The sequence below is a fragment of the Salmo salar genome, chromosome ssa06, assembly GCF_905237065.1.
Source record: "Salmo salar chromosome ssa06, Ssal_v3.1, whole genome shotgun sequence".
NCBI lineage: Eukaryota > Metazoa > Chordata > Actinopteri > Salmoniformes > Salmonidae > Salmo > Salmo salar.
This window is the reverse complement of record NC_059447.1, coordinates 71,857,816-71,874,556: the sequence shown is the minus strand read 5'-3', so window position 1 is coordinate 71,874,556 and position 16,741 is coordinate 71,857,816. Positions and strand designations below refer to the sequence as shown.

The 16,741-nt window shown below is 43.6% G+C and overlaps 1 protein-coding gene across 7 annotated transcripts in view; it reads right to left on the bottom strand.

Annotated features, from left to right (window-relative positions):
- LOC106607985 (SAM and SH3 domain-containing protein 1) overlaps positions 1-16,741 on the bottom strand; it is a 316,859-nt gene that overhangs the window by 48,662 nt on the left and 251,456 nt on the right. For all 7 annotated transcript variants that reach the window (XM_045720952.1, XM_045720953.1, XM_045720957.1 and 4 more), the window contains exons 3-4: positions 4,188-4,238; positions 3,924-3,973 (exon numbers count right to left, since the gene is read on the bottom strand). In XM_045720952.1, coding sequence (XP_045576908.1) covers positions 3,924-3,973; positions 4,188-4,238 — 101 coding nt within the window. The remainder of the gene's footprint in view (positions 1-3,923; positions 3,974-4,187; positions 4,239-16,741) is intronic.

Sequence of the window (16,741 nt, the reverse complement as noted above, 5' to 3'; positions counted from 1 at the left end):
GTCCTCCACTGTCCACTCCTATGCATAACTCCAGTGTAAGAGTCCAGTCAGTCATGTTGTCACAAGCAGCTATCTGGAGATGCTATCTTCACCCTCATACCATCATTAGCTCTGGACATGATGCAAGGATCAACATGTGTAATGGGAAATTATTTGATACATTTTTAACTGTATTTGATTTACTGTGGATATGGAATGATGTGTAATAAACATGACTGTATGTGCAGGAAGACCCAGACAGATGCATTCCCTTGGGGGAAGGGAAACAGGAGTCAACAATGTATGTTTAAAGGGACATTTACCACTTCATATTCATCTTCTCTAGCACCACCCAAACATTATTAACATACAGTATGTTTCTATATTTGCAGTAAAAGAGATAGATAAAAAAGATAAGTGTTTCCAATGACATTATCAACCAATTAGTAAACAATTAGTAGGCAATGCCTACTCGTAATTGGTTAAAATCACACGATGCACACCAATGATGTCATTGGAAACTCTTATCTTCCTCTATCTTTTTTATTACAAAACCATCTTAATATACTGTATGTTGATGTGGGGGTGGTGCTGGAGAAAAATGGTGAAGTTTCCCTTTAAGTACCATGTTTAATTAAGTAGTTACTCTACAATAAGTGTACAAAACATTAGGAACACCGGCTCTTTCCATGACAGACTGACCAGGTGAATCCAGGTGAAAGCTATAATCCCTTATTAATGTTAAATTCACTTCAATCAGTGTAGATTAAGGGGAGGAGACAGGTTAAATGATTTTTAAGTGGAGACAAGGATTGTGTATGTGTGTCATTCAGAGGGCGCACAGGTTTGAGATAAAAGGTTTTCTTTTTTTAGATAAAACTATACTGAATATATTCATATCACCAAATAATTGATTAAAACACACTGTTTTGCAATTCATTTCTACAGTAGCCTCAACAGCACTCTGTAGGGTAGCACCATGGTGTAGCCGGAAGACAGTTAGCTTCCGTCCTCCTCTGGGTACATTGACTTTAATACAAAACCTAGGAGGCTCATGGTTCCCACCCGCTTCCATAAACTTACACAGTAATTATGATAACTTCCGGTGGATGTCCTCCAACCTATCAGAGCTCTTGCAGCATGAACTGACATGTTATCCACCCAATCAAAGGATCAAGGAATGAATCTAGTATTGAAAGCATAAGCTAGAGCTAGCTAGCACTGAGAGAGAGAGAGAGAGAGAGAGAGAGAGAGAGAGAGAGACAGAGAGAGAGAGAAAAAAATAGATATATTTAGTTGTATTCGTTTCACTTTCACTTAGCTAGTGAATGCATCTAGCTAGTTTAGCCTACCCAAATACCCGGCTCAAACAGAGAGGGATGCTATGTTAGCTAGCTGGCTATGGCTATCCAACACAGGAACTTTTCCAAATCAAGGTAAGCTTTTGGTTTTATAAATTTATGGACACTTGCTTGCTGACTGTACAATGTACTGCATGATTGTAGCTGGTTTACTAACACGTTAGTGCTAGTAGCTATGTTGACTATGACATTACTAACGTTGTTAGCTAATATGGTGACAACGATGTAGCCTATGTGTAGTGGTTAGCAGTTATGATATGAAGGTTTGGCTTGGAAAGGTTTTTCTGCCTGGTCTGCCTTGTGGTTAGAGCATTGGACCAGTAACTGAAAGGTTGCCAGATTGAATCCCTGAGCTGACGAGGTAAACATCTGTCGTTCTTCCCCTGAACAAGGAAGTTAACCCACTGTTCCCTGGTAGGCTGTCATTGTAAATAAGAATTTGTTCTTAACTGACTTGCCTAGTTAAATAAAGGTAAAAAACATAGATGATGTGTTGTGCACTGAAATCCACAAGCAAAGGGAAAAGGTGAGAGAGTGCAGATGTGAGAAGGAATTATACAACGAGCCACCTTTTGTAACAATTACAGCTGCAAGTTTCTTGGGGTATGTCTCTATAAGCTTGGCACATCTAGCCACTGGGATTTTTGCCCATTCTTCAAGGCAAAACCGCTCCAGCTCCATCAAGTTGGATGGGTTCCGCTGGTGTACTGCAATCTTGAAGTCATACTACAGATTCTCAATTAGATTGAGGTCTGGGATTTGACTAGGCCATTCCAAGACATTTAAATGTTTCCCCTTAAATCACTCGAGTGTTGCTTTAGCAGTATGCTTAGGGTCATTGTCCTGCTGGAAGGTGAACCTCCATCCCAGTCTCAAATCTCTGGAAGACTGAAACAGGTTTCTCTCAAGAATTTCCCTGTATTTAGCGCCATCCATCATTCCTTCAATTCTGACCAGTTTCCCAGTCCCTGCCGATGAAAAACATCCCCACAGCATGATGCTGCCACCACCATGCTTCACTGTGGGGATGGTGTTCTCGGGGTGTTGGGTTTGTGCCAGACATAGCGCTACCTACTGCGAGCTTTCAGGCCCTGTTCCTGACTGCTTCATTACCCTCGTAGAGGTCTTTTTTTTTATTTCACTTCACCAATTTGGACTATTTTGTGTATGTCCATTACATGAAATCCAAATAAAAATCCATTCAAATTACAGGATGTAATGCAACAAAATAGGAAAAATGCCAAGGGGGATGAATACTTTTGCAAGGCACTGTATATGGCTGCTATGAAAGTGAACTGTGTTTGCGTGTGATCAGGGGTGTATTCATTCTGCCAATTCTGTTCAAAAACATTTCTTAAACGGAATGAAACCGGGATACTTGAATTTGTCCAATACAAACTCTCATTTGCAGATGTTGGACTAATGATTACAGCCTAGATCAGCTAGATGAAGGCAAGAGTGTGCAAGGTGGTATTGAATGTGTTACTGTCTGTCACTTTGATTACAACAACAAAAAATCTCGACCTGTGTGCACCTATGTTGTAAACTTTAATTCATAGGCTAGGTTATAGCAACCTCATGATGGGTATAGGGAGCATTTGAGTATCATGTAGTAGCCTAAACCTATCGATGTTACATCGAGCTGGGTGAATGGAATATGAATGACAGTCATCCAATATTCTGTAATAGAAATAAGGCCATGGTCATAAAAAAAGAATCGTCCTCCCTCATCTTAAACATCACCGACTGCCACTGCAGTGTATAATTAATGATCTGTTGTGACTAAGTACTGATGTTGTTACCTTTGACCTGTTTAACTGAAAGTATCAAATGTCTGCCAGTGTTGAATGTTTTGGTTAAAGTTTAACGCCAGACTGGATTCGAGGACACACTGATAATGTATCTATGACAATTCTGTAGCAGCTGATGTTGAGACTTTCTACAAGCCTCTCAGGCTGGAGTCTTTGGGTGGAAGGTAGCATAGCGGTTAGTGATGGGTCAGTAACCGAAAGGTCTTCAAATCCCGAGCCAACAAGGTGAAAAATATGTCGATGTGCCCTTGAACAAGGCATTTAACCCTAATTGCTCCAGGGTTGCCGTTGATAATGGCAGACCCAGGCCGTGACCCCACTCTTCAAGGGTGTCTCAGGGATATGCAAAAAACACACTTCCAATTCACACATGCGTATTAATACATACTTGTACATGTGTGAAATAGGACAAATATAAACACCCTCCAAATTATTATTATTATTTACAAAATATACGGTGCTGTGTGATTAATATATCATTAATATATGATTAATATATTCTCAGAGAAAACCTGAATTCTTATATTAAACTCGATTGATCTTTGATTGATATTGATATAATGATATATTATCAATATCATTATCATTGATATTATCATTACAACACCATTACAACATGATTCGTGACCCACATATGTGTGTGTGTGTGTGTGCGTGTGTATGAGTGCGTGTGTCTATGTGTGTGTGCGTGTGTTGATGATATAACCCAGATTCACTGCACTGCACATTCGTCACACATGTAGAGAGAAGTGGGGTTGAACTACAGTCTTACTTTCTCTCTGTCTCTGGAGTGGACACCTCACTGCTGAAACCAAGGGACTCCTGTGGACAGAAGAGGTACTGCGTTTAGCCTGGTATTCAGCCATGTAACATTGGTATAGCATTCAGGTTGTGTTACTCAACATCTAATAGTTCAAATAACATTGATGTAAAAATGTATGTACACATGAATGTAACTCTGTTGCTGATGTAATGATATGTAAATGTGACCAAGTATAAATGTTGTGTGACCAATGCAAGGGGAGTTTTGGCTTACCTGAATCTCCGAGCGAAGCTGCAGAGAGGTGGGGCTTGTGTCAACTTTCTCCTGTGAGAGAGGAAGAGAAATAAAGAGAGGGAAAGAGAGAGAGAGAGAGATCGGAGTTAGAGCAAGGTTATCATTATTGGCCAGTGAAGGGAGGGGCGGTGTAGAGTATGAAACCATATGAACATGAGTTGCTCAGGTAGAGAAAAGAGAATGACGTATCATATCAAGGAGGGTGTATCAACAATCACATACATTGACTGTGACATTGAACATAGGAAAAAAGATAACAGTGAGAAGAAAAAGGAGAGAACAGAGCAGTGTTTGCATTTCTATTTATTAGGCAGCAGCTACTCTTCCTGGGGTCCAAACAGATTAAGGCACTTACATTACACATAACACAAAATATAAAACAGTACATCATATAACATTATTACATTACATATTTACAATACAAAATGTATAATACCACCATACAATGTTATTTCAATGTACATATGTATAGAGTGCTAGCGTTTGTGTGCGTATGCGTGTGTTTGAACCTGTGTGTGGCTTTTTATCTGTTTTATTTTACTGATTCTACTGCTTGCATCAGTTACCTGATGTGGAATAGAGTTCCATGTAGTCATGGATCTATGTAGTACTGTGCACCTCCTATAGTCTGTTCTGGACTTAGGGACTGTGAAGAGACCTTTGGTAACATGTCTTATGGGGTATGCATGTGTGTCCGAGCTGTGTGCTAGTAGTTTAAACAGACCACACGGTACATTCAGCTTGTCAACACATCTTACAGAAACAAGTAGTGATGAAATCAATCTCTCCTCCAATTTGAGCCATGAGAGATTGACATGCATATCATTAATGTTAGCTCCCAGTGTACAGTTAAGGGCCAGTCGTGCTGCCCTGTTCTGAGCCAATTGTAATTTTCCTTCCGTGTGGCACCTGACCACACGACTGAACAGCAGTCCAGGTGCGACAAAACTAGGGCCTGTAGGACCTGCCATGTTGATAGTGTTATTAAGGAGGGAGAGCATCGCTTTATTATGGACAGACTTTTCCCCAACTTAGCTACCGTTGTATCAACATGTTTTGACCATGACAGTTTACAATCCAGGGATACTCCAAGCAGTTTAGTCACCTCAACGTGCTCAATTTCCACATTATTCATTACAAGATTTAGTTGAAGTTTAGGGTTTAGTGAATGATTTGTGCCAAATATAATGCTTTTAGTTTTTGAAATATTTAAGACTAACTTATTCCTTGCCACCCATTCTGAAACTAACTGCAGTTCTTTGTTAAGTGTTGCAGTCATTTCAGCCACTGTAGTAGCTGATGTGTATAGTGTTGAGTCATTTGCATACATAACACTGGCTTTACTCAAAGCCAGTGGCATGTCATTAGTAAAGATTGAAAAAAGTAAGGGGCCTAGACAGCTGCCCTGGGGAATTCCTGATTCTACCTGGATTATGTTGGAGAGGCTTCCATTAAAGAACACCCTCTGTGCTCTGTTAGAAAGGTAACTCTTTATCCACAATATAGCATGGGGTGTAAAGCCATAACCCATACGTTTTTCAAGCAGCAGATTATGATAAAAAATGTCAAAAGCCACACTGAAGTCTAACAAGCCCCCACAATCTTTTTATCATCAATTTCTCTCAGCCAATCATCAGTCATTTGTGTAAGTGCTGTGCTTGTTGAATGTCCTTCGCTATAATCATACTGAAAGTCTGTTGTCAATTAGTTTGCTGTAAAATAGCATTGTATCTAGTCAAACACTATTTTTTTAAAAGTTTACTAAGGGTTGGTAACAAGCTGATTGGTCAGCTTTTTGAGCCAGTAAACGGGGCTTTACTATTCTTAGGTTGTGGAATGACTTTTGCTTCCCTCCAGACCTGAGGGCGCATAATTCCTAGTAGGCTTAAATTGAAGATATGGCAAATAGGAGTGGCAATATCGTCTGCTATTTTCCTCAGTAATTTTCCATCCAAGTCGTCAGACCCCGGTGGCTTGTCATTGTTGATAGACAACAATCATCTTTTCACTTCTTTCAAACACACTTTACGGAATAAAAAAATATGTCTTTCATAATTTGTCTTTCATAATTTGGCCAGATATGCTTGGATGTGTAGTGTTAGCGATTGTTGCTGCAATGTCATGCCTAAGTTTGCTAATCTTGCCAATGAAAAAATCATTAAAGTAGTTGCCAATATCAGTGGGTTTTGTGATGAATGAGCCATCTGATTCAATGAATGATGGAGATGAGTTTGTCTTTTTGCCCAAAATTTAATTTGAAGTGTTCCAAAGCTTTTTACTATCATTCTTAATGTAATTTATCTTCATTTCATAGGAGTTTCTTCTTCTTTTTATACACATGATTTCTCAATTTGCTATGTGTTTGCCAATCGGTTGTGCTGTCAGACTTATTTCCATTCCTTTTGCCTCATCCCTCTCAACCATACACTTTTTCAATTCCACATCAATCCAAGGAGATTTAACAGTTTTTACAGTCATTTTCTTAATGCTTATTAGTAACTGGAATACGCAATTTCATAAATGTACATCATCAACATAAGAATCACTACAAACGTATTGTATGACCTCTGATACACTATATTAGGCCCAGCCTTTGGAACTTCGGTTTTCCTAGATATGGATACTATATTGTGATTACTACATCTGATGGATTTGGATACTGCTTTCAAACAAATTTCTGCAGCATTAGTAAAGTTGTGATCAATACATGTTGTTGATTTCATTCCTGTGCTGTTTGTAACTACCATGGTAGGTTGATTGATAACCTGAACAAGTTTGCAGGCAGTGGTTACAGTTTGAAGCTTTTTATTGAGTGGGCAGCTTGATGAAAGCCAGTCAATATTTAAATCACCCAGAAAATATACCTCTCTGTTGATATCACATATATTATCAACCATTTTACACATATTATGCAGATACTGACTCTTAGCACTTGGTGGTATATCGTCACGTACATGTACAAGTCTATTCATTCACATGCTATTACTGGCAGCTGAAAACAAAGACCATACCATAAACCTGCCAGACCTGTTTTAACTGAGTTAAGAGACTTAGTTCAGTGATAAGAGAGTTCAGTGAGGTGCTATAGGAATCCTACCTATCCAAATAAACAATAGACGACTTGAATAACTGACCTGACTGTACAAACACCAGAATGACAACATATAACTCCACCCTCTTGTATGATACGTAAATCCCTCAAGGAACACCTCATGTTTATGAACACTCTTGGAGTGCTTTGATTCCGTATTCAGAGGCATATGCAAGAATGATTATGGGTCAATGGCTCATCCAAACTACAGTGAAAACAGTGGAAAAACCCTGACAGATCTGTGTCACAGTCACCTCTTTGGACCCATAACATGTGGTGAGCTGCTCTGCCTGACGTGTGTGTGTGTGTGTGTGTGTGTGTGTGTGTGTGTGTGTGTGTGTGTGTGTGTGTGTGTGTGTGTGTGTGTGTGGGTTGGAGTAATTCTCTGTCAGAGAGGTAGAAGTAGCATATGGCTAAAGCGGCTGTTCTTGTTGTTATGGCCTATCCAGAGAGCGAGAGAGAGCGAGAGAGAGAGAGAGAGAGAGAGAGAGAGAGAGAGAGAGAGAGAGAGAGAGAGAGAGAGATCACTGTACAAGACGGGGTTTCTACTGTTAGCCTATACACAAACAGAACAACCAAGACATCAGGAACTGACTGCACTTTACATGTTTTCTTAAATAGAGCACTATTGGGCCTCTCTGGTGGTGCAGTGGTCTAAGGCACTGCATTGCAGTGCTAGCTGTGCCACTAGAGATCCTAGTTTGAGTCCAGGCTCTGTCGCAGCCGGCTGAGACCCATGGGCCACGCGCAATTGGCCCAGCCTCGTCCGGATTAGGGGAGGGTTTGGCCGGCAGGGATCTTGTCGCACACTAGCGACTCCTGTGGCAGGCTGGGCACAATGCACACTGACACGGTGGCCAGGTGTATGGTGTTTCCTCCGTCACATTGGTGCGGCTGGCTTCCGTGTTAAGCAGGCAGTGTGGCTTGGCTGGGTATTGTTTCGGAGGACGCATGGCTCTTGACCTTCGCCTCTCCCGAGTCCGTATGGGAGGTGCAGCGATGGAACAAGACTGTAACTGCCAATTAGATATCACAAAATTGGGGAGAAAAATGGGTAAAAAAAACAAGCCACTATTCCTTGTATCTCTAATTAAACTCTTTAAACTAGGTAATTTTCCAGTAGTGGTTTCTATGAAGGTACTTTTCCTGCTTATTACAGTCAGTGTACTGTGCTTTTCTTAATTGTCTCCCCTGGTAAAATAAAGGGGGAAAAAAATAAATAATAATAATCCTCTTAAGAGAAACCCTCATACACAAGGAAGGAGAGAAAGAGCGAGAGAGAGACCCCTCGTCCACCAGGTTCCTGTTCTGATTCTTTGTATCACTGTACTTTGGTCAGGTGGACTTCCTTATTTTTTATTATTGTACATTTTTTGTTGTTTGTTACCCCTTTTTCCCCTCAATTTCGTGATATCTGTCACAGATCCCCCCTGTACTGCTGCTCATTCTGTTCACCAGTTCCGGAGGTCTACGTCACCGGCCATCTAGCCGTCACTGAACGGGATTCATTATCATCAACCCCCGGACTGTCTTGTCTGATTACACACACCTGGTTCCCATTTCCCCTGATTAGTATGATATATACGTGCCCTCTGTTCCCCATTGTCCTTGTCAGTTATTGTTCCCATGTCCGTTGGTCGTGTGAGTACCTATGCGTTGTTTCAGCTTCTGTGCTGCGTGTTTTGTGCATTGGGTATTACGGGTCTCGTCCCGTGTCGTTCTACGAGGTTTACCCTCGCTCTTTTGTTTGGGTACATCCCAGTGTTTTGTATACGTTGTGGCGTACAGCAGGTCAGCCACCAGGGGGAGACTCGTCGAGGCCTGGTGACAGACGGAGTATACATCACGAGGCGATGGCTCCATCTGCTGGACGTGCCAGGTCTCGACGGGCTCTCCAGCCAGGACTAATTGGGGCTGATTGGGGATTGGTGAGTAATCAAGGGCTGATTGCTCACCAACTGTACAAGTCCCATAAAGCTGCCAGAAGGGCAGCACACAGGAGAGAGAGTGGGGGAGGAAAGGACTCCCGTATAGTTGGGGATGGTACCAGAGGTAACAGGAGGGAGTTCAGTTTTTGATCCCCACAGGACACAGCAAGACCCGGAGCTCAGAAGACGGTATCCCGGAGAGGGTCTCTTGGGGGAGACCTATTCTTTTCTATTGGACTATTATTTTAATAAACACCTTTGAACCTGAGCTAATCCTACTCTGTCCGTGTCTGATCTGTGTAAACGTTTTGACCCAACCCCCTGGTCTGCCACAACTTGTTTGCTTTGGCTGTATTAAAAACCCCAATTATGTATTCCTGCACCTGTCTCCAAATCCGTGACAACATCTAATTGGTATTTACAGTCTTGTCCCATCGCTGCAACTCCCGTACGGACTCGGGAGAGGCGAAGGTCGAAAGCCATGTATCCTTCTAAATACGACCCTGCCAAGCCGCACTGCTTCTTGACGCAGCGCTCGTTTAACCCAGAAGCCAGCCGCACCAATGTGTCGGAGGAATCACTGTACAACTGGCTACCAAAGTCAACTTGCAGGCGCCCGGCCCTCCACAAGGAGTCGCTAGAGCACGATGGGACAAGGAAATCCCGACCGACCAAATCCTCCCTCTGACCCGGAAAACGCTGGGCCAATTGTGTACCGCCTCATGGGTCTCCCGGTCCCTGCTGGCTGCGACACAGCCTGGGACGAACCCAAGGCTGTAGTGACACCTCAAGCACTGTGATGTAGTCCCTTAGGCCGCTGTGCCACTCAGGAGGCAGGAGGACTTCCTTGATGGAACTTCTGGAGGTGGTCTGATAACTTCGGTTCCTTCTTTAAGTCTCTTCTTTCAAATTCCCCGATAGCTTTTCCTGAAGGTAAAACCTTCAGCATTAGCTGTTAGCGCTGGGATGCTAGTCGACAATGTGTGGCCAATGATTGAGCTGATGACTCAATCCCTCTCCTCCTCTCCATATGACTCTAATAGGGCTTGACACTGTGGAGTTCTGCCTTCAGTGTCATGCTGAGCCGTGATTCCTCTTACTGGGTGCGTATTGGATGCGTATTTGTTTTAGTTTTTTGTGAATACCAGAAGGGTTACTGTTTCATGTAATGACTAAAGGACAGACGATCGACAGTGAATAGTGAGTACTGTGCTGTGGAAAATGTGAAATGTACAGTGGCAGCCAATCAGCGGTTAAGCTCAGGGCGGATTCGTCCTTTCCACCAATGAGAGTTAGCTAGATAACGAGAGGACAGGAAGTAAGACTCACACTTCCTCCAGGGAGGAGGATACAGGAAATAAAGGAGGATTCTGCCCTGAGCTTAACCTCTTCCTGATCAGTCACAACACCACACCCAGATGAACAGGACAGGGCCTGAGGGAAACTGTTCCTAGAGCAGTACATTATCATTTCCCAGATGTCTTCATAGAGGATATGACATCAGGAGAACTGACTGTGTTTCCTTTTCCTCTACTGAATGAAGAGATGATGGGTCCTTTTCCTTTCAATTTCCCAAAGACATATAATGTGTGTGTGTGTTAAAGAGAGTTACTCAGAGGTGATATAAACCCTCCTAGCCTGAGGGAAGTGTAAGTACAGCTGAAGTGCTATGAAAGCAAATAGCTTAGCCTATGGAGCCTACACTTAGTGTATATCACTATGGTTATCTCCACAGGGGCCAGCCAGCCAGGCTTTCTTCTACCACACAGTTTCCCTGCATGACCCTTAGCCTGCCTTCCTGTCTGTCCTCTAGCCTGCTTGTCTTTCCATCTGAGATTGATTATGGCACCATTGACCAGATAATAACTGGACATGGCTGAGCCATAATCAACACTACTAGCACCAGAACAGAGATTACTGTCATAACACTCAGAACCAGAACAGACTCTATGACTGTGAGCTGCCCTGTCTGTCTGCAGAGCTGTCCATCCCTCCTCTCCTCGGGTCTGCTACTGCTGCTTTATAGCGTCTGTCTGTCTGTCTGTCTGTCTGTCTGTCTGTCTGTCTGTCTGTCTGTCTGTCTGTCTGTCTGTCTGTCTGTCTGTCTGTCTGTCTGTCTGTCTGTCTGTCTGTCTGTCCCGTAGCCTGTCTGTCTGCCCCCTAGGCTGCCTGTCTCCCTCCTTGTCTGCCTGTCTGTCTGTCCCCTAGCCTGTCTGTCTGTCCCCTAGCCTGTCTGTCTGTCTGCCTGTCTGTCTGTCTGTCCCCTAGCCTGTCTGTCTGTCCCCTAGCCTGTCTGTCTGTCTGTCTGTCTGTCTGTCTGTCTGTCTGTCTGTCTGTCTGTCTGTCTGTCTGTCTGTCTGTCTGTCTGTCTGTCTGTCTGTCTGTCTGTCCCCTAGCCTGTCTATCTGTCTGTCCCCTAGCCTGTCTATCGCTCAGTTTGGTAGAGTGCTCAGGAAACCCGTGGTATGGTAGTGGTCCGGAAGTTTCTCCCTCTGTAAATCAAGAAGTTGGGAAGAGCTGTTGAACAGAGTGAACAGAGTGAACAGAATGTCCATCCAAGGGAATAGAGGGATTCCCATAAGTCAGGGAGCGCCAAGCCAAGGACATAAAACTCTATTTACACTGAGTTAGAGGGACCTGTTAGCCTTTTGTTCCTGTGGCACTACACAGTCCTATATATACAGCGACTGAGCTGTTTGAGACAAGTGGCTTTGAATAGAGAGGAACATATCTGTGAGGCTGGACCAACGTCTATCCCTTTAGCAAGCAAAACCTTGGCAGTATGTAGTTACAGACACAGGTACAGACACACTTGATTTGAAGTTTTTTTGCAATCTGATTGTCTATGATGCCCACTCCACTGTGACGGGGTGTCTGGTGATATGCCTGTTGTCTATGATGCCCACTCCACTGTGACGGGGTGTCTGGTGATATGCCTGTTGTCTATGATGCCCACTCCACTGTGACGGGGTGTCTGGTGATAAACCTGTTGTCTATGATGCCCACTCCACTGTGACGGGGTGTCTGGTGATATGCCTGTTGTCTATGATGCCCACTCCACTGTGACGGGGTGTCTGGTGATATGCCTGTTGTCTATGATGCCCACTCCACTGTGACGGGGTGTCTGGTGATAAACCTGTTGTCTATGATGCCCACTCCACTGTGACGGGGTGTCTGGTGATATGCCTGTTGTCTATGATGCCCACTCCACTGTGACGGGGTGTCTGGTGATATGCCTGTTGTCTATGATGCCCACTCCACTGTGACGGGGTGTCTGGTGATAAACCTGTTGTCTATGATGCCCACTCCACTGTGACGGGGTGTCTGGTGATATGCCTGTTGTCTATGATGCCCACTCCACTGTGACGGGGTGTCTGGTGATATACCTGTTGTCTATGATGCCCACTCCACTGTGACGGGGTGTCTGGTGATATACCTGTTGTCTATGATGCCCACTCCACTGTGACGGGGTGTCTGGTGATATACCTGTTGTCTATGATGCCCACTCCACTGTGACGGGGTGTCTGGTGATATGCCTGTTGTCTATGATGCCCACTCCACTGTGATGGGGTGTCTGGTGATATACCTGTTGTCTATGATGCCCACTCCACTGTGACGGGGTGTCTGGTGATATACCTGTGGTCTATGATGCCCACTCCACTGTGACGGGGTGTCTGGTGATATACCTGTGGTCTATGATGCCCACTCCACTGTGACGGAGTGTCTGGTGATATACCTGTGGTCTATGATGCCCACTCCACTGTGACGGGGTGTCTGGTGATATGCCTGTGGTCTATGATGCCCACTCCACTGTGACGGGGTGTCTGGTGATATGCCTGTTGTCTATGATGCCCACTCCACTGTGACGGGGTGTCTGGTGATAAACCTGTTGTCTATGATGCCCACTCCACTGTGACGGGGTGTCTGGTGATAAACCTGTTGTCTCTGATGCCCACTCCACTGTGACGGGGTGTCTGGTGATATACCTGTTGTCTATGATGCCCACTCCACTGTGACGGGGTGTCTGGTGATAAACCTGTTGTCTATGATGCCCACTCCACTGTGACGGGGTGTCTGGTGATATACCTGTTGTCTATGATGCCCACTCCACTGTGACGGGGTGTCTGGTGATATACCTGTTGTCTATGATGCCCACTCCACTGTGACGGAGGTGTCGGGTGATATACCTGTGGTCTATGATGCCCACTCCACTGTGACGGAGTGTCTGGTGATATACCTGTGGTCTATGATGCCCACTCCACTGTGACGGAGGTGTCTGGTGATATACCTGTGGTCTATGATGCCCACTCCACTGTGACGGGGTGTCTGGTGATATACCTGTTGTCTATGATGCCCACTCCACTGTGACGGGGTGTCTGGTGATATACCTGTGGTCTATGATGCCCACTCCACTGTGACGGGGTGTCTGGTGATAAACCTGTTGTCTATGATGCCCACTCCACTGTGACGGAGGTGTCGGGTGATATACCTGTTTCTGCAGCATTCATATAGCTTAGCGTCATCTCAGCGCTTACCTGGCACGCGCACACACACGCACATACACACGCACACACACGCACGCACACACAGCCTCCGCTTCTAGCTCTGCTCCAAAACACAGATAGAGCCCCACAGAGACAGAAGCACAAAGCAACCCTCTGTTCCTCCCCCTCCTACTCCTCCAAGATGCAGACACATACAGGGAAAGAGAGAGAGTTAAGGAGGGAGAGAAGAAGGGAGAGAGAGGAGGGAGAGCGGAGGAGGACTCAATCAAAAACAAGCAAACAAACCCACATCCCCTCTCACTTTCATCACCATGCCGTGATGTGAATTCCCGATGCTCCAGAAATGCAAAGCTAACTCTTGGAAAAGGCGCACAAGTCAACAAACTTTCCTCTTGCCTTGTACATATCAAATACACAGCCTGATCACTAGAATTAGACTTAGATTTCAGACATTTGAAAAGGCCCTGAGAACGACGATATATGCCTTCCTCGGTGCTCACAAAAAAAAAGGAAAAGACTACCGAGCACTGGGCGCCAACTCATGATGCTCAGAATCAGAGTGCGCTGCTTAGACCACTGAGCCACTGCAGTTCACGATAGTCTAGCAAGCCGTGAGAATACTTAATGATACTTGATGCTAATAGTGTGTCATTTTGAATTATTTTGTTTTAAGACTTCCCCAAATCATAGCCCAAACATTAACCACGTGGAATTAATGCATCAAAAATAGATATCCATAATACGTTGAATTTTGAAGGGAAACATACTCTCTTGCGGTATGTCTCTATTAGCTTCTTCAAAGCAAAACTGCTCCAGCTCCTTCAAGTTGGATGGGTTCCGCTGGTGTACTGCAATCTTTAAATCATACCACAGGTTCTCAATTGGATTGAGGTCTGGGCTTTGACTAGGCCATTCCAAGACATGTAAATGTTTGCCCTTAAACCACTTGAGTGTTGCTTTAGCAGTATGTTTAGGGTCATTGTCCTGCTGGAAGGTGAACCTCTGTCCCAGTCTCAAATCTCTGGAAGACTGAAACAGGTTTCCCTCAAGAATTTCCCTGTATTTAGCGCCATCCTTCATTCCTTCAATTCTGACCAGTTTCCCAGTCCCTGCCAATGAAAAACATCCCCACAGCATGATGCTGCCACCATCTTGCTTCACTGTGGGGATGGTGTTCTCGGGTTTTGGGTTTGCGCCAGACATAGCATTTTCCTTGATGGCCAAAAAGCTCAATTTTAGTCTCATCTGACCAGACTACATTCTTCCATATATTTGGGGAGTCTCCCATATGCCTTTTGGCGAACACCAAACGTGTTTTCTTATTTTTTACTTTAAGCAATGGCTTTTTTCTTGCCACTCTCCCGCAAAGCCCAGCTCTGTGGAGTGTACGGCTTATAGTGGTCCTATGGACAGATACTCCAATCTCCGCTGTGGAGCTTTGCAGCTCCTTCAGGGTTATCTTTGGTGTCTTTGTTGCCTCTCTGATTAATGCCCTCCTTGCCTGGTCCGTTAGTTTGGTGGGTGGTCCTCTCTTGGCAGGTTTGTTGTGGTGCCATATTCTTTCATTTTTTTTATAATAGATTTAATGGTGCTCCGTGGGATGTTCAAAGTTTCAGATATTTTTTTATAACCCAACCTGATCTGTACTTCTCCACAACGTTGTCCCTGACCTGTATGGAGAGCTCCTTGGTCATCATGGTGCCGCTTGCTTGGTGGTGCCCCTTGCTTAGTGGTGTTGCATACTCAGTGGCCTTTCAGAACAGGTGTATATAAACTGAGATCATGTGACACTTAAATAAAGTCCACCTGTGTGCAATCTAACTAATTATGTGACATCTGAAGGTAATTGGTTGCACCAGATCTTATTTAGGAGCTTCATAGCAAAGGGGGTGAATACATATGCACCCACCACTTTTCAGTTGAAATTTTTGGGGACTGTTTTGAAACAAGTTGTTTTTTTCATTTCACTTCACCAATTTTGACTATTTTGTGTATGTCTATTACATGAAATCCAAATAAAATCCATTTAAATTACAGGTTGTAATGCAACAAAATAGGAAATATGCCAAGGGGGTAAATACTTTTGCAAGGCACTGTAATAAGTTAAATGGACTCAAAAATAGTGTTTAACATGATTTTAGAATGATTCATCGTTTAAAAAAAAATTATGCCTCATCTCTGTACCCTACACATACAATTATCTGTAAGGTCCCACAGTTGAGCAGTGAATTTCAAACACAGATTCAAAAACAAAGACCAGGGAGAGTTTTCCAATGCCTCACAAAGAAAGGCACCTATTGGTAGATGGGTAAAAAGAAAAAAAACTGAGGAAGGATCATCAACATTGTAGTTACTCCATAATACTAACCTAATAGTCAGAGTGAAAAGGAAGCCTGTACAGAATAAAAATATTCCAAAACATGTATCCTGTTTGCAATAAGGCACTAAAGTAAAAATGCAAAAAATGTGGCAAAGAAATTAACTTTATGTCCTGAATACAAAGCGTTATGTTTTGGGCAAATACAATACATCACTGAGTACCACTCTTCATATTTTGAAACATGGTTGTGGCTGCATCATGTTGTGGGTATGCTTGTCATCTGCAAGGACTAGTGAGTTTATGATAAAAATAAACATAATAGAGCTAAGCATAGGTTTAATCCACAAGGAAAACCTGGTTCAGTCTGCCTTCCAACAGACACTGGGAGACAAATTCACCTTTCAGCAGAACAATAACCTAAATCACAAGGCCAAATATACACTGGACTTGCTTATCAAGATGACATTTAATGTTCCTGAGTGGCCTAGTTACAGTTTTGACTTAAATCGTCTTGAAAATCTATGGCAGTACTTGAAAATGTCTGTCTAGGCTTGATCAACAACAAACTTGACTGAGCTTGAAGAATTTTTAAAATAATAATGTGCAAATGTTGTACAATTTAAGGTGTGCTAAGCTCTTAGAGATTTACCCAGAAAGACTCACAGCTGTAATCACTACCAAAGGTTATT